At 41.2% G+C, this 26,443-nt stretch overlaps 1 protein-coding gene across 5 annotated transcripts in view; it reads left to right on the top strand.

Moving 5' to 3' along the window:
- The window catches only part of FNDC3A (fibronectin type III domain containing 3A), a 3,267,883-nt gene that overhangs the window by 3,146,401 nt on the left and 95,039 nt on the right, over window positions 1-26,443 (top strand). For all 5 annotated transcript variants that reach the window (XM_044073165.1, XM_044073164.1, XM_044073166.1 and 2 more), the window contains 2 exons: window positions 7,856-8,022; window positions 20,826-20,953. In XM_044073165.1, coding sequence (XP_043929100.1) covers window positions 7,856-8,022; window positions 20,826-20,953 — 295 coding nt within the window. The remainder of the gene's footprint in view (window positions 1-7,855; window positions 8,023-20,825; window positions 20,954-26,443) is intronic.

Here is a 26,443-nt window from a genome sequence, read left to right as displayed (position 1 = left end):
ATTTCGTATTTGGTCTTATTGTTTTAAGCAGCACAACCCTTATACTGGCCTGATTTGGTTTTACTGGGCCGAAAGATGGGGTAGGCTGACATTGTTTAAAATAGATACTGTGGGGTTGTGTGTGTCTTGGTGAATAAACAAAATCCATGGAGACTGAAGCAGGTAGGACTGTCCGTCATCTCCTTTGATGCAAGCACACATTTGAGTCCCATGGAATGACACTAAAAACTAAGCCAGTTGTTAAAGTCAATTATAATGTTGGTAAAGTGACATCATTCTCAGCAAAGGCAGGATGCTGCTCAAAGTTTGCTGTATACAAGCTTTGGAAACATATTCAGAGAACATCACACCTCCCTTTTCATATGATCCAAAGATGTGCATCTCAAGTCATTTAAACACTCACACGGACAGTGACCAGAGTACTTGGGAAGAAGTAACACGAGTACATTGGGGCATGCCATATTCTGGCACCTGAGAAGTAGCAAACTGTCACCCTTTCCTTGTTCTGCCCAGTGAGTGGTGTATCTGTCTTTATGTCTCAATGTGGAGTCACCCAAGACCAGTACTCTTCCGGGTGTGATTGCCAGTCCATGGTGCCTTTTGCTCTTAAATGTTCCAGCTATGTGACAGCCCCCCCAACAATATTTGCGTTGGTGGGTTCTGTGTGTTTGACTGATGAAACGTCTATATGCTGCTGAGGAATTTCTTTGTCAGGGTTTTGTTTTGTTTCAGAGGTTTCTAAGGCTTAGGAAAGGATTTCTTAAGAACATCTACATAGAAAGATTTTTGTGTGTTGAGTGTGGGTACTGCACTTCAGTTGGATGCTAAGTGTTCTGACAAGAGGCTTGCCTCCACTTTTAGTATATATCCACACCTCTCACATGTCAGTTCAGTATGTTGTAAAAAAATAAGTGGTTGTCAGTAAACATGAGGCATTTTTGCCCTGTCGCAAGGTGTCTAGTGCTAGTAAGCTGGCAGCTTATGGTGTACAGGTAGACTGCAGTCTCTTAGTTGTGGAGACTAGTGACCATGTGACCTGTAGGAAGTACTAACCATGCAGATTTTTGCCAAGAGGAGGAATTTCTGATTTTTCAACCTATAGGTAAAAGTGATGTTGGGTTCTTATAACTAACTGTGTGTCTTGTGGTAGTATACAAATCAACCTCCAACTGCAAGAAATCTGGACAGAGCGTAAAATAATATGGGGGGGGGGACAAAGACACAAAAATCTGGACAGATTTTAGATATTGCTGTTATAAACATAGAAACTTGCTAGAATAAGAGGTTTTGTGTTAGCATGCATTTTCTGAAGTATATAAAGTTTGAAACTCAAATGTGTCATTATTTAGTTACTTCAAACTGTGGTGATTTGCCTGAAAAACACACATTTTATGAGGAACAGACTGAAAATATGAGGCACAAATCTGGACGTTCTGCGAAAATCTGGACAGTTGAGAGGTATGGGTGTTAGGATTTACTTTTACTTGTTTTACCCGTGGCCCAGGTATAGCAGCAACTTTGTGAAGAATTTTTGTAATGCTATACCATCAATCCCCTTTTGAGCCATGGGATTTTACATTTTTACATGTCTGAGAACTTAATGAGCTGGTACTGGTAAGGGCTGAATGGAGTGACACTTGTTGTCAAGTGAATGATGCTTTCCCCTTCTCCATCATTTTCAATTGTAGCACCAAGGAGGTCCTCCTCAGCTGTGAAAAAAATCATTTATCCTTTTCTTTCACAAAGGAGGCCATTCAGCATCCATCTGTGTCACCCCTTCTTGTACAGAGCCTTTGATTTGATGATAACTGCTAAAAAGAGAGACTACAATCTTGTCAGAATTGATTGCCAGGTCTTGTGACCTAATGAGATAAAGCCCTAACTATGTCACTATGTCTCAGGCATAGTAAGTGCTGCTAGTGGTCAGGTGTCTGACAGAGCTGGTAAGATAGGACAGGAGAGAACTGCCTGTGCCTATTTTTACATCTGGGAAAGACAGGCTATGCTGCCGTAATGCACAAGCATGAGACAGGGATTCAGCTCACAGAGGTACTCCTCCCATTCTGGCAGACTGCGAGCAGCGGAGCTCAAATAGCTGCTGTAGAGGAGCTGGTGTGACACCATGGGAGGGATAGACCAACAAGTTAGCCCATTCCCTAGTCCCATCTTTTGCCTCCTGGCAGGGATGAATGGGCTTGTAGGGCTGTTGCCCAGCCTGAGAATGCTCTGATCCCACACCATGGAATGAGTGGGTTGATCATGTTTTGGTAGAGGATCATAGATTCATAGGACACTACTAAGCTAATGGCTCAGGAGCCCTTACAAGCTTAGTCAGTTTTATCCAGATTTTACCCAATTTTCTGTCCCTAGCAGAAAGTTAATAAGGGTCAGCAAGCAGAGGTTTGCCAATTTTTACATACTGCTCTGTCCATAATGGACATGGGCTCCACCTCAGGAGGGAACTTACGATTTCCCATCCATCGATCCGGATTGCACTTGAAGATGGTCAGGGAAGGGGTCTGCTTCACACAAAAAGGAAGCCTCTTCCAGAGGAGGGGCGATCTCTGTAACACACATTTGTCTCCCCAGCATTATCTGTTCATGTTAGAAATCAAGTTTAGATCTTTGGAGCAGGTAATCCTTGTGCATTTAGTTTTGCAAATATGCAGCATATCCATCAGGGCTGGGTCAGAGACTGCCTTTGCAAGTCAGGCATAGATCACCCCTCAGTAATTGATAGGAAACTAAATACAGTCTCAGGGCTTTTAATTATTCCGAATATGACATGTTGGTTATGCCCTTAATTTTATTTGGTGACAAACCTCTGAGGACACTCCAGCTGTTGCAGGTGCTGGTGAGGTGCATGCCAAAGGGTACATCATACTTGATTATTGGTCTGATGATAGCGGAGTACAGTGGTATTATGACATCCTTAGATCTGGATGCCATGCCCTTACTTATAAGCTGAGCCACATAGAAGGAATCATCACCACCTTGGACACACGGTGGTCAAAGTTCATATTACTGTCTTAGTACCCAGGTGTCTCATCTTTGGGTCCACTCTTGGGGGAGGGTGGTATCAATGTTGTAATTTGCAGGGGTATTTGATTTCCCAAAGGGTATTGTCATGCATTTCTTCACAGTTAGTTTGAGGCCATGGCTGTGACACCAGTCATTAGTCTGCATCAGACCTTTCTATAGGATAGCAACATCATTTGGGGAATCGGTGATTGCTTCCAAGTTGCAATCATCAGCAAACTTGTTGGTTAAGGGCTTTAAGAGTTTGTTTGTTTGTGTCTTTCAGCTTTTCCCGGTTAAGGGTCGCCACAGCGGAACTCCGGTCCGCTACTGATTGGCAGTAGATTTTTTACGTGCCGAGTTGCCAGCCCTGATGCACAACCTTCAACGAAGGTATGCCCATTCACGCATGTCTCCACACAGAAGACTCTCTAGCTGAGAATCGAACGGGACAATGTCTTGCTGTGAGGTGACAACGCTACTGCAGCACCACAATTTTCTGACTTGATTATTTAGAACATTATCATTACTTCAGTGAAATAATATTGAGTTATCTTCTATGAAAGCTGTTTCACAAAGCTTGTTAAGGTTTTAATGCTTTTAAAGACAAAAAGTTCATAATTCAGCTAAAGTGAGATTACCACATTGCTTAAAAACATTTAGGCAGTGGGTGGCAATTTCAGAATTTTATCTGTAACAAAATGAAAAGACTGCAGTTTGCTTGGCAGCAGTGTTTTTCTTTCTCTTGAATTTATGTAAAAATATAATTTAAGAATATAGTATTACAGGTTTAAAAAAGGAAAGCAAATAATTGCAAATGAAATGTGTATGCTTGTGTGTATGCTGGGGGGGGGGTAATTACACATGGTCACAACTACTTTGAAGTTCTGTATGCCTAATGTTCAGGATACTGTTTCAAACTGAGAAAAATAAAAATGGATTTTAAAAGGTAGCTATGCTTGGCTTTTTGATTGGAGTATGGTGATTTGAAAACAGTAACTCACCTTCCCATTTAAGGTGTATAGAATACCAGAGGATAGTCTCTCATAAGATATTTGAGTGTTTGAGCCTTGTAACAGATTGAGTTGATTGCACAGCTCACTGTGAATAGTTTTCTGTGAGCTTTGTCTAATACGTTTGTCAAGAATTAGAAGGAGTAGAAGTACTTATTGAAAGATGCAGCAGTCTGTTTTAGGCTTTGTAAAGGTGATTGTTTTTCCTTATGATTTCATAAGAAAGGTTATTTATTTAGTTTGAGCGTATTACCTTTTAAAATTCATAGAAAAAAATTGGTAAGCTTAATTTTCTGATATTGTGTGCCAAAAGTCATTGTTGGAGAAAGAAAGTAAAGTTTACCATACATTTTAAATACGGTATGCATGCATTTAGCTGACCGTTACCTTATTGACGTGCTAAATGTCGAAAGCAGTGCAGCAGGTTCTCAAATGTCCAAACCGGAGATTGTCGAAACAGAAAATATCCCCCCTTTTTTGACCCATCGTAGCACTTGTTTAGGTGGTAGAGCGGTCGGAAATGTCGAATTCAATGTTTCGTACGACATTCTGACCGTACGCCAATTACAAATTCGACATTCAGGTTCGGAAAAACTGATGTTCGGAGGTAGTTACTTCGACTAAATGCATGTATTCCTTTAAATACAGGTATCTCTACCCACAAAAACAAGTTTAGTGTGTGTATGTATATATATATATATATATATATATATATGTATATATATGTGTGTGTGTTATAAACTGTTAGCAGCAGGTATATATAGATGAATCATTCTTGAAGGTGAAACCAGTCCTTGATCAAAATACCTGGTCCACTTCTGTTTTTTCCCTCTTGGTTCACAGTATCAGCCCATTCATTCTTTGGTGGAGGTGAGAGTCAGTTGACAAATCCTACAGAGTGTCCTATCCTCATCCCTTTGGCAGCCTGTAAGCTCCTCTGTAGCTGCCTTGGGAGGAACATGCAAGCTTCCATGCAAGCACGTTTTTCACACTGTAGAGATACCCCTCTATTTTTACAGTTGTCACCACTATAGCAAGCCAAGTTGCCCCCTCCCACACACACACATGAATGAGCAGATATCTCCCACTTACCCCCACCTTCCCTTGCCCAGTCCCTTCATCACCCTTGTTGTTAGTCGAATATAGGCAATCTGGGCTGCAAGCAGGATTTTATACCTCTGCACCACACGGCTGGGGCTACTGGTCTACTGCAGTCTTGAATTACCATGTCTTACTCTTCTCAGTGTTGAGTTGGTTAAGTATCTGTAATCTATCCCTATCCTTCAACTTGTCCCTGCTGGACAGCAGTATTGATTTCTCTGCTCTGTAAAATATATTGCATAACCACTCTGTTTCTGTAGCTGTTTAGAAAGTTCACTTATTTTTCATGCACTTCCTGCCTCCATTGGATTACAGAAACCATGATGCAATGTTAAACCTTATTTCCTCTGAAGGATAGGATGCCAGTGCAGTAGCATAACCTTCTGGAGTACAGATTCATGTTGGACCCACATTATTTTATTCTCCACTTAGAAATCTCCCTTGGGAACATTTGTCTGCAGAGCTCTGTGCTGGAAGTGACCATGTAATCTCTTCTGACTGATTGACATACTGTACAGTCTAATCTCTGTGATTAATTGGAAGGCATTTTTCTGCATCTGATTGCAAATTAGCCACTTGATTTTTTTTTCAAAGTAGATTCCACAGGAAGTATTATTTGAAGTGCACAGTGGACTTTCCATCTGTTTGGACAGAGAGCTTCCCCACAGCACTTGTAATGAATTTGAAGTTACAAACTTCATGGAGTTGATGCAGCTGTTTCTAAATTTGTATCCAGTTTGCTGTGGGTTAGACCTCAGACCAACCAAACTATTATGTCTTAGTTTGATATCTTTGGTGGTTTCATCTTTATAAGGAACCCAGGCCTGAAAACTGTCTTAAAGGAAACCTTGGTTACATCTGTCTTGTCACTTATTTCACCATGGATGCATGCATTCTAGATATCTTCCCTTTGTTGAAAGGGTTATTGAAAGTTGGTGAGTACACAAACTGGATCCCTTTTGGATTCCTTTGGACTCCAAAACCAATGTCATTCTGTTTTCAGAGCACATTTTGACACTAGGAATGGTCGGTTAACCCTTTGGAATGCCTGAAGACTAACTCTGAGGTGTGTGGCATAGTCCGTAAATGATTTGTCTTCTGTCTGCTTCCCTGTCTGTCTTTGTGTACTTTGAGGGTAGGTTCCAGTGTTAATGCCTCCTTTACCTACACTGTGACTTGTGGGAGTTGAACAAAGCTCCATAATGTTTCCACTTTTGTTCTCTGCATGCATTCAGGTACTTGGTGGAGTAATTTGAGTGTATAGCACAATACCCCATATCTAGTGTGCTTTCTGTCAGGAGTGAGTGACTTATGAAAGTACTAAATGGAGGGCATTCTAGCCTGTGTAAGTATAAGCAGACTCTCAGTCCACTGTAATTTGTTAGGAAGGCTTTTTTGCCATGCAGATGTCCTGCACATCTCCTGCTCTAATACCTTGCATGTTTTGCAAGGTTAACAGACTAGGATTTGTGCCAAAGGTCTAACCTCAGTGTGATGCTCTATGAGTAGCTGACATTCTGTGACCACGTGTCAAATGTCAGTCATGTTGTCATTATGTAAGTAGTATCACTTAAATTAAGCATGTAATTCTATCAGAAGGCTTACTGATAATTGTAAAAGTATTTTTTGTCTCGGCTGATCTACCACAACTAGATTATATAGTCGAGTCCATGGATTCACAGTATTTCCATCCTAAGTTGTCTGTACTGGCTCACTGTCAGGTACATAATCACATTTGAAATTTTTGTGATGGTACTCAAAAGTCCTATATGATCAGGTTTCCACCTGTTCAAGGGATCTAGTAATGCCCTTCCAGGCTTCTCAGCTCTCTGCTTAGCTGTCTTGGAGCTGCTAGAGGTTCCAGGGTTGAGGCTTAAGTCATTTGGGTCTTGTCAAGCTGATGACCTGCGAGATTCCCTATTTTGAAGGTGGTGGTGCAGTGGTTAATATTGCCGCCTCAAAGCAAGAGGTTCTCCAGTTCGATTCTCAGCTGGGGTTCCTTCTGTGTGGTGTCTGCATGGCCTCTCTGCGGTCACTTGGGTTTCCTCCAGGTACTCCAGTTTCTTCCCACATCCCAAAGACATGCTGCAGGTGGACTGGACACACTAAATTGGCCCTAGGTGTGAATGTGTGTGTGCCTTCTGTGGAAGGTTGGGTGCCGGGCTGGCAGGTTGACACTGTAAAACTCCACTGCCAATCGTTCTGTGGACCACTGTTCATCTGTGGCAATCCCTAACGGCAAAAGCCAAAAGGAGAAGAAGACCTCCAGTGCTAGCCTTAAGAGAGAGATCTCAAGATGCATTTCCATCAATAGGACCTTCTGTCACCCCTTTTTGAGCTTTATTTGCCATAGACTGAAATTTTGTTATTTGTTTTATGTTGTATTAATTGTGATAATTTTGTGTATCGTCTTTGTTTTTTGTATTTTTCTAGTTGAATAAACAGAGAAATGAAGCTGATTGGTTAATATTAAAACAACATTTCTTAGCAATGTGAATTCTTTTGCATATCTTTTCATCTTTTGTTAGCATTTTTAGCAGTACTAATTTCTAGAATACTGTTTAATTTTTTGTTAGAAGTCACATATGTTTGAATGCATAGTACAGTTTTAGCATTCTTGAGTTAGGGTATCTAGGAATTCTTTTCTTAATACCTAATCTCTGAACAGTAATAGTAACAGTAATTTTGATACATGTACATTATAGCTAAGTTTCTTTTTTCAGGTTTGTGCCTCTCTACAGAGGACCATCTCATACTTACAAAGTGCAGAGGCTGAGTGAGTCTACATCATACAGGTTTCGCATTCAAGCATGTAATGAGGCTGGTGAAGGACCCTTTTCTGATGTTTACATTTTTACTACTCTCAGATCTCCCCCCACACCTCTTAAAGGTAAGTCTCTTTGTGTGATACTTGATACTACTGAACGTTTACTCCTGCACAGCATTTCTTTTAATTTATATGATATTTACTGTGGTGAGTTCTGCTTGTTTACCACAGTGATAATTTGCACTGGTGTCATGGTAAACTCATGGGAACAAGAATTCTGCTTGACAGTTTTCTTTCTGAATGGGAACATAATACAGGTAGGCAGAAGAGAGCCTAGTATGGTTTAGGTCCACCCATTTATGCAGTTGCCCCATTGTAGCCTGTCTCCCTTTAGTCCTGTTCCTTTACCTGTTTTGTGGGTATTGGTGTGTGTATGTAATTCCTCCTCGATTTCTCTGGCTGTGAAACAAGTTACCACATCCCCATGGCATCTCTTTCCAGAGATGTTTGTGTCCTATTTTGATGTTTCTCTCATTTTTATCCCTACTGTTCCAACTGGAAAGACCTCCCAGTTCTCCAAATTACGCTTCAGTAGTCAAGGTCATTCAAGGTCAGCATTGTATCTTTGAGTTGCAGTCTGTCCCTTATATTCATTTTACATTTTTGTTGATCTTTTTGAATATCTTTACCCAGTATTGTGTTGAATTTAAGCTCTCTCTCCAAAAAGTCCATCATATTCCATGTGGGCTGTAGCAAGTGGGCAATATTGTGTACTTGTGGATTGTTTGCCAGCATGGTATTTTAGTTAGTTTTTCATCAGTTTTTGCAAGTATTTATTATTTTCTTCAGCATGCCTGTCAAAGGAAAGCATTGCTCCATATTTTAGCTCTGCCAAAAATGTAGACAAGCAACTTGTTTTGAACTAGTCCAGGGAAGCAAAACATTTGGGTTCTTCATAATGTAAATGTGAAAAAAAATAATTTGTTATTTCCTTCCATCTTATTGTATACCACAATGGCTTTTGCTATAACTAGCTTGAACTCTAGTGAACTACAGACTATCTAAAAGTCTGTTTCACAAGAGTTATAGCTTCTTTTGGTGTTTACTCTATGGATGAGATGGCATTACAAATGTACCCTGTTGCCAGTTAGTTATATAATGCATTGATATAAATATATAGCAAATGCTTGTTTCAACAGAGATATTCTAAGGACTTTCTAGATTATTCAGTTTTGGGGAGCCATTGGCATCTAAAGCTGACATAGCTCTGCTTACTTAAATGTGAGGAGGAATCTTCCATTTGTCATAATCCAGGATCTCTGAACTGTGCACCATGGTTAGCCATCTCCAAACTGTACTTGAATGTAAATACTGCATTTGTTCCATTCTTGATGTTGAACTATAAGCTGATACACCTCCAAAGATGAATGTTCATCATGTTGATCACTGTTACAGTAGCCTTAGCTGTATGGGTGATATCCTGCCAAGGATATAATGGCTGGTCAGCTTCCAAAGCTTCAGAGCACCTTCCATGCCACAAACTGTCAAGCAGCCTGAACTGAGCTGACTAAAAGACAAGTTTGTGTGCCAGACCCCTCTTTCTGTTCCTTTTTCTAAGTGAAACTGGCCCAGGGAGGGTCTACTGTGTCACATTGATCCTTGACTAAAAGTTTTAACCACCATCTTGATCTGTTGCCTCCTGTCAGTTCTGCTTTACAAACCCATTCCAATAACCTATGCCATACCAACCATAGCTCTTGATTGTTGGCCAAAAAGCTTTGGGAATTACTGCCTCCCAGATTAAAAGGTTTTCACTCATATCTCATATTCCCTTCAAAATTGAAGTTGGAAAATCTCTTGAAACTAACCTCAGCGTACTTGCTTGCTGTGGTTGTGTGCTTTCATCAGTGCTCCTTAGAAATTCTGTTCTGTAGCCATCTTCTGGGCTTTGTGGTACAAACAGTTTTAGGGTGATTTTGTTTTTTTATTTTGCAGTTTCTCTGACTTTATCAAGTTTTAATTAATTTTGATTAATTTTAATAGGACCTTCAGTAGTTTAGGTTATGGGTATTAGAATGTTTGTCTTCCCCACAGGTTGTAAGTATAATCCTGGTAGTCATCTTCTCCCTAAGCCTAAAAATGTTTACACAGTGTGTGTGCTCACTCTTAAAGCAGAAGGTGTGGTGAATGTGAGTTGTGCAGGAACCTTAGAGCTACCACTACAATTAGGAAGTTGTGGGGCTGTGAGTGTGTTTTGGGGATCAAAGGATCAGGGCACCTGTACATTGGGACTAGTTTAATTAATGTATAGTTTTCAAATAGTAGTTTTAATGAGACTTAGTGCTACATGAGGGAATCTTAAAAGAAATTCAAGAAGACTCTGAAAAGAAGGAATTGCACTTATTGGTGGAGTCTTTGAAAGTACATTTTTATTGTTGAGTAAAACTCTTTATTTTCATCATGCTAACCTGCAGAAGATGTTACTTGTTATGAATTTGTGATTCTGATAAAAGATGTTTTTCCATGTCACTGTTACAGTATTCTTTGCATTTGGGATTCCCTGCCTAGGGCAGTCCGACATCCAGCGAGTATACCAAAGCCTTATGTTGCTTTAAGGTATGCCATGCATGTCCTCCTCGCATAGAATAGGGCATAAAGTGACTTCCGGACTTACATCCTCAGAACTTCTTTGTCACCAGTCCAAACGCCACTTTTTGATCGTCAGTCTGACCAAGCCGTTGGGATTTCTTTTTTACTTGTCTTTTTTTTGCTTGTGAGGTTTCATGTCATCCACACCGGGAACAGGTTCCAAACCTGGGACTGGACTATATGCTTTACTCCAGGTCCCCAAATGAGTCTTCACACAAACCACTGCAGAATTCTGTGTCCCAGTTCTACGTATCTGACACGCTCTTTAATGTCCGACATTCACACATGCACACACTCTTGGGAAAAACTGGCACAGATTACCTGCATTGTTTCTTTGCCCAAATTACAAGGTAACGGCTGCCACTATTCAAATACCACAATACCTTTCAAAGGGGGTGTTCAGTTATATTGGGTAAAATAGATTTTGAAACAAATGGTAGCATGTATCCCAAGCAGTGAGTCTTTTTGGAGTGGCCCTGGTGTTATTACAATAAGCATAAACACTCTCGCGCTATTAAAAATACTCACTAAATAGCCAGCCACAATGAGAGGTAGTAAAGCATTTAATAATAAATATAAGGATTTAAAACATGTAAATACTGAATAACTGATTCCAGTAAACAACAGAGTTTCACACACACAAAATATGAAAATACTGTAGGGTAGACCTCACATTGAGTTTAGAAAACTGCTAACTAGCTGTAGTTCCCTGACTATCTGAAGATTAACTGTCCCTATCTAATCTAAATAACTCAGCAAGGCAAGATTATGCTTTTACGTTTGCAAGGCAAGGTGAGGAATTATGTCCACACTCCAGGCTGTTGTATGTCAGTCAGTTTGGCTTCAAAATGCACATCCTCTGGAATTTGTAGTTCCTCTTCTACCTTGTTTCAGGAAGAAACTTCATTGGTGGCTCCAGCTATTGTCCCTAAATCCAGGTGCCCCCTTTCATCTCCCTCTTCCCTCTCAGGAGCTGTTCACAGACACTTCATACTTGGGATGGGGAGCAGCTTTTAGCTCTCTAAAGGTGCAGGGGGTCTGGTCTCCTCTTCAACAGAAGGAGCACATCAGTGTCAATGAAATGAGAGCTCTTCTGCTGGCTCTTCAGGCTTTTCATCTTCTCTTCTCCCCAGGACCTCTCAAGGTGTTTACAGACAACACCACAGTGATGTGGTATGTAAACAAATGGGGGGGGGGGACACAATGTTATCATTTTTGCCGGTTGGCACTCCTGGTATGGGATTTTGCGTAGTATCAAGTGACTCTTCAGACGGTTTACGTTCCCTCAGGTCAAAACATAATGGCAGACTCTCTGAGCAAGTCCTTAACTGAATCCCACAAATGGATGCTTCACATGGATGTTTTTCTGGACATTGTTCACCAGTGGGGTACTCCTCAAGTAGATCTATTTGTAGACAACTTCTTCTGTTTTGTGCCAGAGTCCCAGGTCTTCTGGTGTGGGAGAAGGACTCCCTCTCTTTTTTCTTGGAAGTGATGTTTCTTTATGCTTCCCATCCCTTTCCTGTCATTCCAAAAGTCCTGTTCAAAATTCAACAGGATGCGCCCAAAATCTTGTTGGTTAATCCCTTTTGGCCGAGACAGCATTGGTTCCCTTTTCTTCTGCATTTAGCCAAGGGTAGTCATCACAAGTTACCTCACAGAGTGGACCTGTTCACAGCAGACAAGGGATCTTTCATCCATCCCCACTTGTCCACCCTTCATTTGACACTGTTGGTGATATGATTTTGGTTCCACATAGACACCTTTTTTTCTGAGGACATGCTTAGGGACCTTCAGGAGGCTAGGAAACCCAATACTAGGAAATCCTACTTATCCAAATGGAAGAGGTTTTCTGTTTGGTGTCTCTCTCCTAACCCGAATCCACTTTCTGTGGATGTTCCTTTGGTTAGTTCTTATTTGTGTGAATTACTCCATGCTGGATTGGCTTATTCTTCTGTTAAGGCCCACTTATCAGCTGTCTCTCCTTGTCTACCTCTATCTCCTCCTTTAGCTTCTAGATTTGAATCTAAACAATTTCTTAAAGGTGTTCTTCATATTAGGCCTCCCAGGAAGCCTGTTCCTCCTCCCTGGGATTTGAATTTTGTTTTGGAGAAATTGACTCCGGCTCCTTTTGACCCTGCTGTTTCAGTTTCCTTGCAACATTGCTCTTGGAAGAGGGTTCTTTTGTTGGCCCTTACTTCTGCCAGACAGGTATCTGAGCTTCAAGCCCTTATGGCTTGTCCTTTTTTGGTGTTTCATAAGGACAAGGGTGGTCTTGCATACTAATCCTTCTTTTATGCCCAAGGTGGTTAATGAGTTGTCACTTAATCAGTCTATTTATTTGCCTGCTTTTTCCCCCTCTCCACAGTCTGTCAGTGAGAGGGTGCTGCATGCTTTGGATGTGAATAGACAACTCAGATTTTATTTGGATAAGACTAAGTCTATTAGAAAATCTGATCAGTTGTTTGTTTCTTTACATCCTAGGTCCCCAGGATTAGCTGTTTCCAAGCAAACCATTCCTTCTTGAATCTCTAAAGCTATTTTCTTTTGTTATTCTTTTCATTGTAAGAGCCTTCTTCTTCTGTAAATGCTCATTCTACCAGGGCTGTGGCTTCTTCTGGTGCTTTTTTCAAGAGTTTGGTTGCTGACTCTGATGTTCTTCGTGTTTCACTGTTGCAGTCATCACATTTGGGTTATCTGCCTGCAGGTAGCCCTCAGCCAGCCTGAATACCAGAGTCTTGGATTCCTGCGTCGGATGCTGTCTCTTCTTCCATGACGTCAGGTCATCAGGGGTATAAAACATGCAGCCGACGCCATTACATCAGTCTTTCTTGCCGCACAGTGCCCGAAGCAGAAGCAGTCCGCAAGTGCCGGTCGGTCAACTCCTGAAATTTTCATTTTCGAGTTTCAGAACCGAAGTCTTCAAAAAAGATAAGTACCCCATTGGAATCCTTTTTCTTGCTCTTAACCGATGTCAGTAAAAGTTAACAATTGTGTTACCTGTGGAAAGCAAATACCTCAAAGATTTTCATTCGTACTGCATTCCTTGCTTAGGCCCAGACCACAATGTCCCCCGCTGTCAGTTTTGTGCCTTGTTCAACCCCCGAACTATTCGTCGTCGGGCTATATTTGCAGCAAATTATTTTGGTACTCGGTATAACTTTCCAGAAATGGCTTCGGTAAGCCATCCAACTACCGATATTCCAAAAAAACGTAAGGATAAAGATAAAGACAGACCACATAGGTCCTAAACTGCCGACGACTCTTCCATTAAGCTAGTCGCCAGTCCGCCGGTACTCAGTGAGGCACTTTCGCAGCCCCTGATACCCGCTACCTCAGATTCGCAGGCCTCTACTGAGACCCATTCAGAGTCCGGTATGCCGTGAGATGCTTCTTTGACTATGAAACCTGTAGATGTCTCTACCTTGGATGGGTCCGGAGCCACTGTGCAGGAACTGGCTTCTGAGGGTGTATTCAGGCCTACAGACTTGCATTTTAAACCAACACCATCTTCTTCATCCAGGCCAAAAATTCGACCCACGCCTAGAAAACGAATGTCCAAACTGCATGCTCAGGCCCATATGCCTAAAAAACAAGTGCTTAGAATGGCTGAAGACCTTATTAACTTAATTAGGGGAAGCCAGCCTTCCCCCTCTAAGAGACCTAGAACTGATTTTCCTTCTGATTCTTCTGATCAGGAATCTGATATTTCTGCTTCTTCTGATTACCAGGATTTGCCCTTATCTACCTATGAGGATTCTGATGCAGAGGATTCCATTCCCTCTGCTTCCCCTCCAGAAGATTTTTCTTTTGGTGAAACCTTGCACACTCTTAGGGAGCATTTCTGCTGGGAAAGCCAGGATTACTCTGACTCTAAAAAGAGGCTTAGGGAATTCTTACACTTCCCTCAACACAGGCCTTTAGCTATCCCTCCTGTTCTGAACATTGTCGATGACGCTTTCTTGGAATCTATCCTTTCCCCAGACACTTTACCTTCAGCTCCCAGAAAACCTGATGGGTATTACAGAGTACCTGACTCTCACAAGTTCCTCTTCAAGTATCCTACTGTGGATCCAGAGACCATTTCCCAAGGGCCAAAGGACATTAAGGCTACTGCTGCCAAAAACCCTACCCCTTCTGATAGAGATTCTAGAGCCTTGGACAGATGGGGTAAGAAGGCATGTATTTCTGCTACTTTGGCCATTAGAGCTTTAAATTGCCAGTTTCATATGTTAAAGTACCAGCAGCATATTATGGGACTACTTAAACAGAAAATTATGTTGATTCCTGACTGTGGTGAACACAAAGAATTACAGGATTTAATGCATTCTGCAGAACAAGTTGGTAAACATACTTTGCAATGTGGTTTTGACTCTTTAGAAGCATCTTGCAGGGCTGCTGTCACTGGGTCTGTACTTAAAAGGCATGCTTGGCTTAAGGAGCAAAACTTGCCAGATCATGTTAAAGCTAAATTACTGGATGCTCCCTTAAACCAAGACTGCCTGTTTGGCAACAAAGCAGAAGTCCTCAAAAAGATGGAGGAAAAAGCTAAATCTATGCAAACTGTTAAAGATTTCCTGCAAGTACAGCCTCCCAGATTTAGTAGGCATTGGCCTTCAAAGAATTGGTTCTTTCCAGCCTCTTCCAGGCCTTCTCAGTCCAAACCCAGGAACAGCAGACCACCTAGGTTATAGTCTCAGGCTACACACAGGCCTAAGCAATGGGGGGCTCCCACTTCCAAAGCAGGGAGTAGTAAGACACCCCCCTAAGAAAAAATGGCACAATGACTTAACTTTAACCTTTCCAAGCCCTGCTCAACTGCCTGCTCCCTTGGGAGGAAAGCTCGCCCTGGATGCAAAAAACTGGGAACTCATTACCCAGGACAAATGGGTTCTGAATATAGTTTCCCAAGGATACAGATTCCACTTCCAAACCCTACCAACCCCAAACGGTTGGCCAGACCTACCCCCAAATCAGTGGGCAGAGGCTCTACAGCAGGTTCTCTGTCTTCTAAGTATCAGGGCTATTCAACCTGTCCCAGCAGAAGAAAGGGGACAAGGTTTTTATTCAAGACTTTTCCTAGTACCCAGAAAAGACAACTACTGGTGTCCTATCCTGGACCTCTCTATTCTAAACACCTTTTTGGTAATCCCAAAATTCAAAATGCTAACACTTCAACAGCTGCTTCCTGTGCTGGGCAAAGATGCCTGGTTGGTAACCTTAGACTTAAAGGAAGCTTACCTGCACATTCCAATAAGGGAATCTTGCAGGAAATACCTACGCTTCAGGGCAGGCTCCATGCACTATCAGTTCTCTTCGCTTCCCTTTAGCTTATCTACTGTTCCCAGGGTATTCACAAAGTGTCTAGCTCCAGCCATTGCATTTTGCAGGCAGAGAAATATTCAGATATACCCATACTTGGACGATTGTCTGATTCAGGCAGAAAGCCAGGACTTGCTATTAAAACATCTGACATTCATAAAGAAACATCTAACCTCACTGGGGTACACCATAAACGAAAAGAAATCTCACCTAGTACCCTGCCAACAGATTGTATTCCTGGGAGCAAGCTTAAACACAACTTCCCAGATGGCTTTCCTCACTCCAGAGAAACAAGTTTATTTGACAACCTACTTCAAACTACTGGCCACTAAGACCCAGCTATCTGCAAGGGAAATTCTGCAAGCCCTGGGGTTCATGGCCTCTTGCATTCTACTAATTCCATATGCAAGACTGCATATGAGGAAACTACAATGGTATCTGAAAAGCCTATGGTGTCAACATTCTCAGGACCTGGAATTAATGATTCCTATAATTCCTTGTATAAAGACAGAGTTCCTTTGGTGGGCAGAGGCCTGCTACCACAACAAGGGGCTTCCTTTCACTCTACCCCCTGCCTCCCAAACCCTAACAACAGACACATCAGACTGTGCATGGGGGGCTCACTTGGCAGGGCAGTGCATTCAGGGCAAATGGAACCCGAGACAGATGCACCTGCATATCAACCAAAAAGAAATGTTAGCTGTACAGAATTCCCTGACAGCCTTCAAAGACCACATTCTTCCAGGACAATTATTGGGAAAGACAGACAACACCACAGTTATGTGGTACATAAACAACCGGGGGGAACCCACTCGTACCCTCTCTGCAGACTAGCCATGCCTCTGTGGAACACAGCCTTGAGCTACCAACTGCACCTACAGGCTCAATTCCTGCCAGGCAAGCTAAATCTCTGGCAGATGAACTAAGCAGAAATATCATGGACCCACACGAGTGGAAACTGGAACCAAAAATATTCAACCTCTTGAGGAACAAATGGGGGACTCCAGAGATAGACCTCTTTGCCTCCCCTCAGAACTACCAATCGGATGAATTCTGCACAAGAACTTCCCACAGTCAAGCTTGGAAAGTGGATGCCCTGTCCTTTACTTGGGAAAGCCTCTCAGTTTATGCCTTTCCCCCCTGCCTCTCCTCTCGAAGGTTCCGCTAAAGATCAAACAGAACAAGCCAAGGACAATACTGATTGCACCAGACTGGCCACGCCAGCACTGGTACCCCCTCTTGCACAGTATGACACTGCTGGAACCAAGGTACCTGCCTCAGTCCCCTTCCTTGTTGTCCCAGCAGGCGGGCCAGATTCTGCACCCTCAGCTTCAAACCCTGAACCTAGCAGCCTGGCTAATTCCTTGAGCTCTGCAATAGCATCCCTCAATAAGCAGGTGCTAGATGTCATTCTGGAGGCAAGGAGACCTAGTACTAGAAAATCCTATGCTAAAAAGTGGAAAAGATACTTTTCCTGGAGCCAGACTCAGGGGATGGGCACAACGGTGCCCAGCTTAGCTCATATACTTCAGTACTTAACAGAAATGCTCCACAAGAGCCTATCCTTCTCGTCAATTAAAATTCATGCCTCTGCCATTTCAGCACATTATAATACTGAACCACCCGTCTTCTCTCACCCCCTGCTAAAGCAATTCCTCAGAGGGGCCAAAAATTTAAGACCCCCCCCAGGAGAGCCCCTACTCCAGCCTGGGACCTTAACTTTGCATTGGAAAAGCTCACTCTCCCTCCTTTTGAGCCAGCTGCAACTGCAGAGTTGAAATTCCTCTCTTGGAAAACAGCCTTCCTTCTAGCCATCACTTCAGCAAGAAGAGTGTCTGAATTACAGACCCTCATGGCAGTGGAGCCCTTCATTATCTTCCATGCAGACAGGGTTTCCCTCAGGACCAACCCTTCCTTTATGCCCAAGGTGGTGTCTAGTGTGGCCCTTAATCAGTCCATTCATTTGCCTACCTTTTTCCCGAATCCACAAAACAAAGGAGAATGAATACTGCATTCTTTGGACGTGCACAGACAACTTAGATTTTATTTGGCTAGGACTAAGCCTCTCAGAAAATCTGAACAGCTGCTAGTTGGCTTTGCTGCAGGGCCAGAGGGGAAGGCCATTTCAAAGCAAACCATTTCTAAATGGATAGCCCATTGCATTCCTTTCTGCTATAAGCACCATGGAAAACCTACCTCACAGGGGATAAGATCACATTTCACCAGGGCTGCATCTACCTCTACAATCTTTCTCAGAGGTGTCCCTACCAGGGACATCCTAGAAACTGCTACCTGAAGCTCTGTACATACCTTCACCAAGCATTACCACATGCCTTTTGTTGTGTCTTTCGGCTTTTCCTGATTAGGGGTCGTCACAGCGGAACTCCGGTCCGCTAATGATTGGCAGTAGATATTTACGTGCCGAGTTGCCGGCCCTGACGCACAACCTTCAACCTCCACACAGAAGACGCTCTAGCTGAGAATCGAACAGGACAATGTCTTACTGTAAGGCAACAACGCTACCCCAGCACCACCACCGCAGTTTTTTTCTAAATCCAGAGCTGGTTTTGCCACTGCAGTCTTGCAGGGCTTAATAGCTGGCCCTAATGCTCTCTAACTTCCTCCTCCCTTCCTTAGCTTTGTGAATCAACCCAAATGTGATGACTGCAACAGTGAAACACGAAGAACATAGTACAGTTGTGTACACTTACCATAAATGTAGATGTTCGAGTGTATTCATTGTTGCAGTCCTGGTTACCCTCCCTCCAGCCTCCTGACTTCTCTTGGCTCTACATTTCTTTCTTGTTTGGTGTATTTAAGCTTTCTGGTGTATGCTTTTTGATGGAGGGGTACCATAGCATATAATTGCTTCCCATTGTGGGGGCACCTGACATCTGGGGCAAGAAAAACTGATGTAATCGTGTCGGCTGCATGTTTTATACCCCTGACGACCTGACGTCATGGAAGAAGAGACAGCATCCAACGCAGGAATCCAAGACTCTGGTATTCAGGCTGGCTGAGGGCTACCTGCAGGCAGATAACCCAAATGTGATGACTGCAACAGTGAATACACTCGAACATCTACATTTATGGTAAGTGTACACAACTGTACTTTCTTCAGGCAGCTACCTGGAGTTCTCTGCATATTTTTACCAAGCACTACAAGTTGGATGGAATCTCCAGAGCTAGAGCTGGTTTTGTTAGGGCCATCCTTCATGGCTTCCTAAAGTCCTTCCTCCTCCCAAGTTCCTTCTGGAGCTTTGTCACTCTCCCAAATGTAAAGAATACTGCAACAGTAATATGGAAGGGCACAATACAGTTGTGTAAAATCTTACCATAATAGTAGATGTACTTCCCTTCACTGTTGCAGTATTCACTCCCTCCCTTCTCCCCCTGGTCCGTTTCTTTTCTGGATTTACTGGTTACCTCTTGTTTTTTCCTTGGACTGGGATTCCTGCTGGGGCTTTCAGTTCTGAGGATGGTACGTCTGGATATCACCTTTACGCCCTATGCTATGCGAGGAGCATACATGTGATGTACAGTATACCTTAAAGCAACATAAGGCTTTGGTATACTGAACATTAAGCCTTGGACACAAATTATTTTTTTTTTCTTGAATGGAAAAAGTAAGACTAAATTTCTTTTCTTATTCATGATTTTTATTCAGGCCATCACAGGATCAAAAGGTTAGGAAAATGCTCAAAACTGTACATCAGACCATCAATAACCCTATCGTTTCTGGGAGTCTGGTGGTCCCTGGACCCCTTGCTTAAATCATTTTTTCCCTATAGAGTTATATCTGTGCTGTTTTGGCGATTTAGGGTGTGTGTGTTGAAAGGATACAAGGAAAAGTAAAATTGAACAGTGACAATGTATTTCTTTTCTTCGTCATATTTGTGTTCAAACCAAAACGTCATTTACAAAAAAAAAAGCAATGAAATGCACTTCAGAGCATCTAGAAAGGTGTGCCTTCCGAAAAAAAGCTGATGAGTAAAACAAAATGTGAGAAAATGGGGATAAAAGACAATCTGCATGAAATGGAGGGCCTGTGACTGGAGAAAACAGGAGGGGAGGACTGGATGATGATGCTATGTGGGGGGGATGTAGGCAAGTGGAGAGGCACCATGGGAGGCCTTTTCTGAAGGAACCATTTCACCTAAAGCCAGACCTGTACATAAGGTTGTCATAACTTGATATCAATGCAACTAAAATGCAGTCACTGTGAATTTCCCTCGGTGAGGTGGACCAACATAGTGTGATTCACAGGCCTGTGTTAATGTTCGAGCATCACGGCTACAGTTCAGTCTGTGCATATTGCACCTAAACCTCCACAGCGTGAAGTAAAATGTTGATTAGGAAAAGTGGCAGTGATAGGGTGATACTTAAACTGGAAATGTGTTGGGGGGCCCCCTGACTTGATACTAACAAAAATGCCAACACCAGCTCTGAAACAAGTTGAAGTAAATGCAAATCTTACAATAGATGTTAGTGGCAGCTCTTCTTTTCATTGATGAACTTGATTTGCTGAGGTTCTTGCTTCTAGCAAGGGGTTAACTGACACGTGAAGGGCAAATTTACTTATATAATCTGTATGTTACTTCATAGGGTGTGTTCAAAGGTACTTGCTTACTGTGTTTGAACCTGGGGATCTTTGTTTCCATTTGCTGACTGGTGGAGTGAAAAGCCATCCACAACCTCCACAACACCTGTCATGGAGACTTGTCTTTGCAGATTACCTGATACAGGGAATACACACCAAAAATATTACAAATGAAGGATGCACAGCATCATTTGCAGTTTTGCTTATGTGTTTCCAGTTTACGGAGTTTGAGAATTTGTAGATAATAAAGTTAATAGGTATACTCTAACAGGCTTCTAAATGTAATTCCAAATTGTCGTGACTTATTTTTCTTCTGTCCTGTGGTATGTTCTTAAAGCATTTTTATTGTCCTTAGTTCCAGTGATTAAGCGGCTTGATGACCATGCTTGTGAAATTACATGGGAGTCTCTACAACCAATGAAGGGAGATCCAATCATTTACAGTGTTCAAGCAATGACAGGGAAGGATTTAGAATTTAAACAGGTACTTTGGTTATGTCACGGTTTCTGTCCTTAGTTAATTATTTATTTACTGAATTAATAAAAGTGAATATTAGAAAACATTCTTAAATAATGTAAGATGCTTTTCTGTTTTTAAATGTAGAACCTGAGTAAAGTATAGTTTGTAAAATTAATAACAGTGCTGTCATATGTTGTACAGAAGCCAGCATTGTTTGGAAATCCAATGTATTTTGTTAGTATAAAAGAAATGTTGAGAAATGCATGCATTAAACTCTGCTGAAGTTTTATTCTTTATTATTTCAAGTAAATAACTGTGAAATTGTTTATTAGTTCTAGTTCATTTAAACACTGAATGTGTACAGTCTGTTAATAATCTCAGTGGCATTCTATCCGGAGTGTCATGCTTTGTTTAAGCTGTTTGCTGTATGTGTGAGTGGGTTTTATCTGTTTTCTCAATCAGGCAATTATCTATTCATAATATTTTGCTTGTTTCCATTTTATAACCATTCTGTATAGGAATCCCCAGTTTGTGGGTTTGTTGTTTCTGAACAGCACTATGTAGAAATTGTAATTTTATAAGCATTTTTAACTCTGTCATCGTAACATGCATATGACAAAAATGCACTGTGTCTTGAAAAGAATGCAGGCATGTCTTTGTTCAGGATAAATGGAATGAAAACTAACATGAAAAGAATTACATTTCTGCTCTGACCATCTTCTCGTAGGGACAAAAAAGAAACAGTGCGGGCTTGCAGTGCATGTAGTGTAGTCCCTGCTATTCCTCAGAAGCTGCATAGAAACATAGATAATTTGCCACAGTTGCCTTCTAACTGTATTCCAGAAGGATTTCAATCAAAGAATACAAAAATTACTTGCTTAGCTAAGCAGTGTGGCACTTATTATGAGTGGTATAAACTGGCAGAAGTGTAGGAGCCAGTTGCAGGCAGACTGCAGAAGTGCTGATTTGTTTTTTTATTTATCTCATTTTGTTTTTTTTTCTCCCGTAGAAACAGGGGATGGTGTAGTACCCTCTGTTATCTGTGATGTTTCCTCCCTCCTTGCAATTTTTTTTTTAATCTTTGCCTTCATGTGTGTGTGTGTGTGGGGGTGCTAGTGGACTCAGAAGATCTGCAACATTAAAAGCAGCCAGGAGCAAACAGCCATTGGGAGTGGGTCACAAATGTGTCTGCAGCATAACATGCGTGACAAAGCAGGACAGAAAGCAAAATGTTAACAAAATTTAACTGTAGTTTCAAGCATTTAAATGTGAATAGAGCAATTAAAAAGAGGTGCCATAATGACTGTCAGCATGGCATTTCATTGACTGTGGAGTTTCACTTTTGATCGACTCGTTTCTGTAGACATGCATGTGGTGATGACTTGTTTTCATAGATTCATAGATTAGTACTAGGCTAACTGCCCTTGTGGGCCATTTCAAGCCTAGCCAATTATCCCAAGTGAGAATCAAGCTCTGCACCTTGTGGTTATAAGGTAAACATCTTAACTGTTATGCCAACCATTTTCTATTAGTAGTTACCCTTTCTTAGAAGTTGAATGACAGTAGACATAGAAGGGGATGCAGGAGATATGTGGGATGAAGCCCCTGATAGGGACATTGTATTTGTGTTTTTGTTTTAGTGATTACAAATGCAAGGCCATTGTACTTGCATTTGCATCCTTGTTTGTCAATATTTTACATTAGGTTGACCATTACGTTGTTGATGCTTTGTGGTCAGCTATGTGAGGTTGAATCAGAGGGGTTGCTTATTCCTTACATAATCAAATGTAAGTACAGCAATTAAAAAGATGCTGAATGCTACCAACCAAACATATGCGTAATATTTAAGTTTTGCTATCTCTATATATTATGTTTTTCCCTTAGTTTGAAGTTTGATGTAAAAGGTGATACTGTATTCTTTGTGAAGTAGCTAAAACATGTTTACTGGACTTATTTCATCAGGTTCAGCTTTGTTGCAAATCTAAATTTTAATAATTGTGTACATTTATAACTTGAGTTTCTGTACACGGAAGTAGTTTGCTATCAGCAACATTTATAAAATTCAAACACTGTTGTAATTCAAAATCATTAGTAGTGCAACAGACTGTTGTGGAAGTCTCATAATTTATTCTATTTATTTATTTATTTTACATTTGTTTACCGCGAAAGTCTGACTGGACACATGTCCTTTTTCAGTGGAGGCCCGGGGAGAAAAGCTCTCGTTAGTACATGAGTAACATAAAAAATGGAAGTAAGATGCGTCAAAGTCCAATTGACAGTAGTTGCATTACATAACTTAAATGTGACGTATAGACATCAATAAAGGACAAGAAACAGTAGTATATAGTACATTGGTATACAGTGTGCTATGCTCACAAGAATTATACAGTCCAATAGTACATTAGAGGAATTTTATGCAGGCATGAGAAGATGTAGATAGTGAGAGAGTGAAAAGATTGCAGTATAAGTAAGATCCCATAGTGTACGTCAGTAGCATTTAGGCATCGATGAATAAAAGTAGGTGATTAGAAGGTAGGTTATATTATGATGTTAAAAACAATCATAGTTTCTGTGTGTTTAATTAGCCAGTAAAAATTGTAGAGGAGACCGTTGAGACTGAGTTGCTATCCATCAATCGGGGGCGGAGCATGGGCAGAGCAACTTGCTAAGGAAGTGTTGTTTTAGGCTAGTTTTAAATAGAGGTAAGGATGCTATGGAGGTAATGTTTACTGGCAATTCATTCCAGATTTTACCTATGTAGTTAGCAAATAGGGGATCCCCTGCTTGGTTTCTGGATAAGTAGGTTTTTATTTTTTGTTTGTTGATGGAGCATAGTGGTCTATTGGTAACATAAGGTTGAAGAAGGGTTTGTAAAGATATTTTTTCTGAATCTGAGTGGATTTTGTGGGCCATTGTCAATTGTGTATAGTGTAGAAGATGGGAGAGTTCTAGCCAGTTGAATTGCGTGAGTGCGAGGCAGTGGTGTGATCTAGTTGGTGAATTTGTGCCATATCTTGCAGTTTTATTATAGCAGGATTCAACTTTTTCTAGTTCAGATTTCTTGAGATTAGTGAGAACGGGGGCTGCATACAATAAGGTGGAGATTAAATGTGTTTGGGGAATAGCTGGTATTTCTGGTAAAGTAGTGTTTATTCCTGTATAGAGTACCTAGTTTTTTATGCATCTTTTTCACTGTTTGGGAAATGTGAATATCAAATTTAAGTTTGCAGTCAATTTCTACTCCTAACAGTTTAGTGTGTGGTGATGGGGTGATGATGGTATTGTTAGTTGAGAAGATGAAGAAGGTGCTAGAGGGGGGAGCAGTTTTGTTAATAGGGTGGAAAACCATTAGTTTGTTTTTTTTAAGGTTTAAGATTAGGTTAGCATTTATGAGCCAGGACTCTACTTCATGAAAGGTTTTTTGAGTTAGAGTCTGAAGATCCAATAGAGAGGGTGCAGAGCAGATCACTGTAGAGTCATCTCATATTGGATGAGTGATGCACGAGTGGTTGCTAGATGGAATTTGCTGTAAATACAGAGAATAGAAGTGGGTCTAAGATAGAACATTGAGGCACTCCAAGAGTGACTGGTAGTAAGGGTGATAGTTTCTTGCCAAGAGACTGCTTGTTGCTGTCATGTGAGGTAATCTTGGAACCATGCAAGTGTGGAGTTTGAGAAATGAAGGTCAGTGAGGGTATTTAATATGTTAGTATGAGAGACCATGTCAAAGGCTTTTGACAGGTCTAGGAAGATAGAAGAGACATAGTTATTATTGGTCCTGTGGAAGTTGACAGTGTTAGTGAAAGACATTAGTGCAGTGGTTTGCTATGGTATGGCCTAAATCCATGTTTGGTATTAGTTAGGAGATTGTTAGTAAGAAGGTAGTCAGTAACCTGCTTATGAACTACTCTTTCAAGAATTTTTGATAGTGGAGACATTATTGCAATTGGTGTATAGTTATTTAGTTCAGTTGATGGGCCGCCTTTGTGTAGGGAAATGCTATATGAGGTTTTCCAGGCTGGAGGGACCTGGTGTTCAGCTATGGCTCTAGTGATTAGTAATGAAATGGGGTACGCTATACCATCTATTGTTATCTGTAAGTATTCAGCAGGTAGACCATCAGTTTGGTGAGTTTTAATGTTTTCAGCAGTCTTTTGATAATGTCAGTTGCTACTGGTTGGAGAGAGAATAGTGGTGAGATGTTTGTTGTGGGGATTGGTGGTTTAGTTGTTGAGAGAGTTTGAGTTTTGGATAGTTCTTGTATGGTTTCTGTAAGATATTTATTAAATTAGTGGTGAGAGGGGGTGTTCCTGTTTTCCCTGGTAGAAAGATATTGTTTAATTTTTGTGGTGCCTGGCTTGTAATTTGATATAGTATTTGACTTTATCTATTTTAATTTGTTTCTTAGCTTTGTTTGTAAGTTCCTGATAAGTTTGCCGTGTGAGTTGGGACTTATTTGATTTCCAGGCAGACCAAGCCATATCTCTAAGTTTGAGAAGGTTTAGTGGTTCTTTTCTTAGCCAAGGGGAATAGTTAGACTTAACACGTATGTATCTAATGCGTGCTTGAGAGTTTAGAATGGAGAGGAAGGTAGTGTTGAAGTAATTAATGGCTTCTTGTAGTGGAAGCTGTTTTAATATTTCTGCAAGTTTGTTGGGGTTGAGTTGTTTTTTATTTCATATTTGTAGGAGAATAGGTTGTTTAGTTGGGTTTGTTCTTTTTCTGACTAAATAAGTGGGATAGTGGTCACTGAGGCTATCTGGCAGACTTGAGTGGGGGTAAAGGGCAGGCCTGTTTGTTAGCATCCAGTCTAAAGTGGAATGATTGTTGGTGGATTTGTAAATTTTGGTTGGTGATTGGATGAGTTGCGAGAAGTTATGTAAGTTAATACAGTTTTTGGGCTTTGGAGAATTGCTATCTGACTAATCCATATTGAGATCACCCATTATGAGTGTCTTCTGGGGTAGGTTGTATCTACACCAAAGTAGGATGTTTTTTAGCTTTGGGTGTTATCACCTGGTGGCAAGTAGAACCTGGGCCTCAAGGAACAATCAGTGAGATTGTGCTCCGGTAGAAGAAACAATTCCAAGTTTGTAATTCAAAGTACTGTTATAAAAACATACAGACCCTTAAGGTTAGCTGGGTCCAGAGAGGAAAATTATCTATTTTAAGTTAATGCCTTTATTTTAAATTGGTGGATCCTGGGAGAGCCTAAATTAGATCAGAAAACGGACGGAATGCACAACAGCTGCTGTCCTGTGTGAGGCAACTTTCTAACAGTAAAATATAACAAACTGCAGCTTTTACTAGTTTAGGCAGTTTCTGTTAGCTAAATAACAGTGCTACAACCAGTATTTCAGTTAATATTAAGTATAAAGGTATAGGGGTATAACATACAGATCTCTTTTCCAGGTTATTAGCTCTGTCGGCTTAGGGATGTTTCCCGACTTAGATTTTATGTTTCCTGGAGCACTTTGGTAACAGTACAGGTATGGGACTGTTCAGGAGGATGTC

This window comes from Protopterus annectens, chromosome 5.part1, assembly GCF_019279795.1.
Source record: "Protopterus annectens isolate FY-2018-M chromosome 5.part1, PAN1.0, whole genome shotgun sequence".
In the NCBI taxonomy this organism is placed as follows: Eukaryota; Metazoa; Chordata; order Ceratodontiformes; family Protopteridae; genus Protopterus; species Protopterus annectens.
Note: the sequence above shows the minus strand (reverse complement) of the source record. Positions and strands in the feature narration are given on the sequence as shown.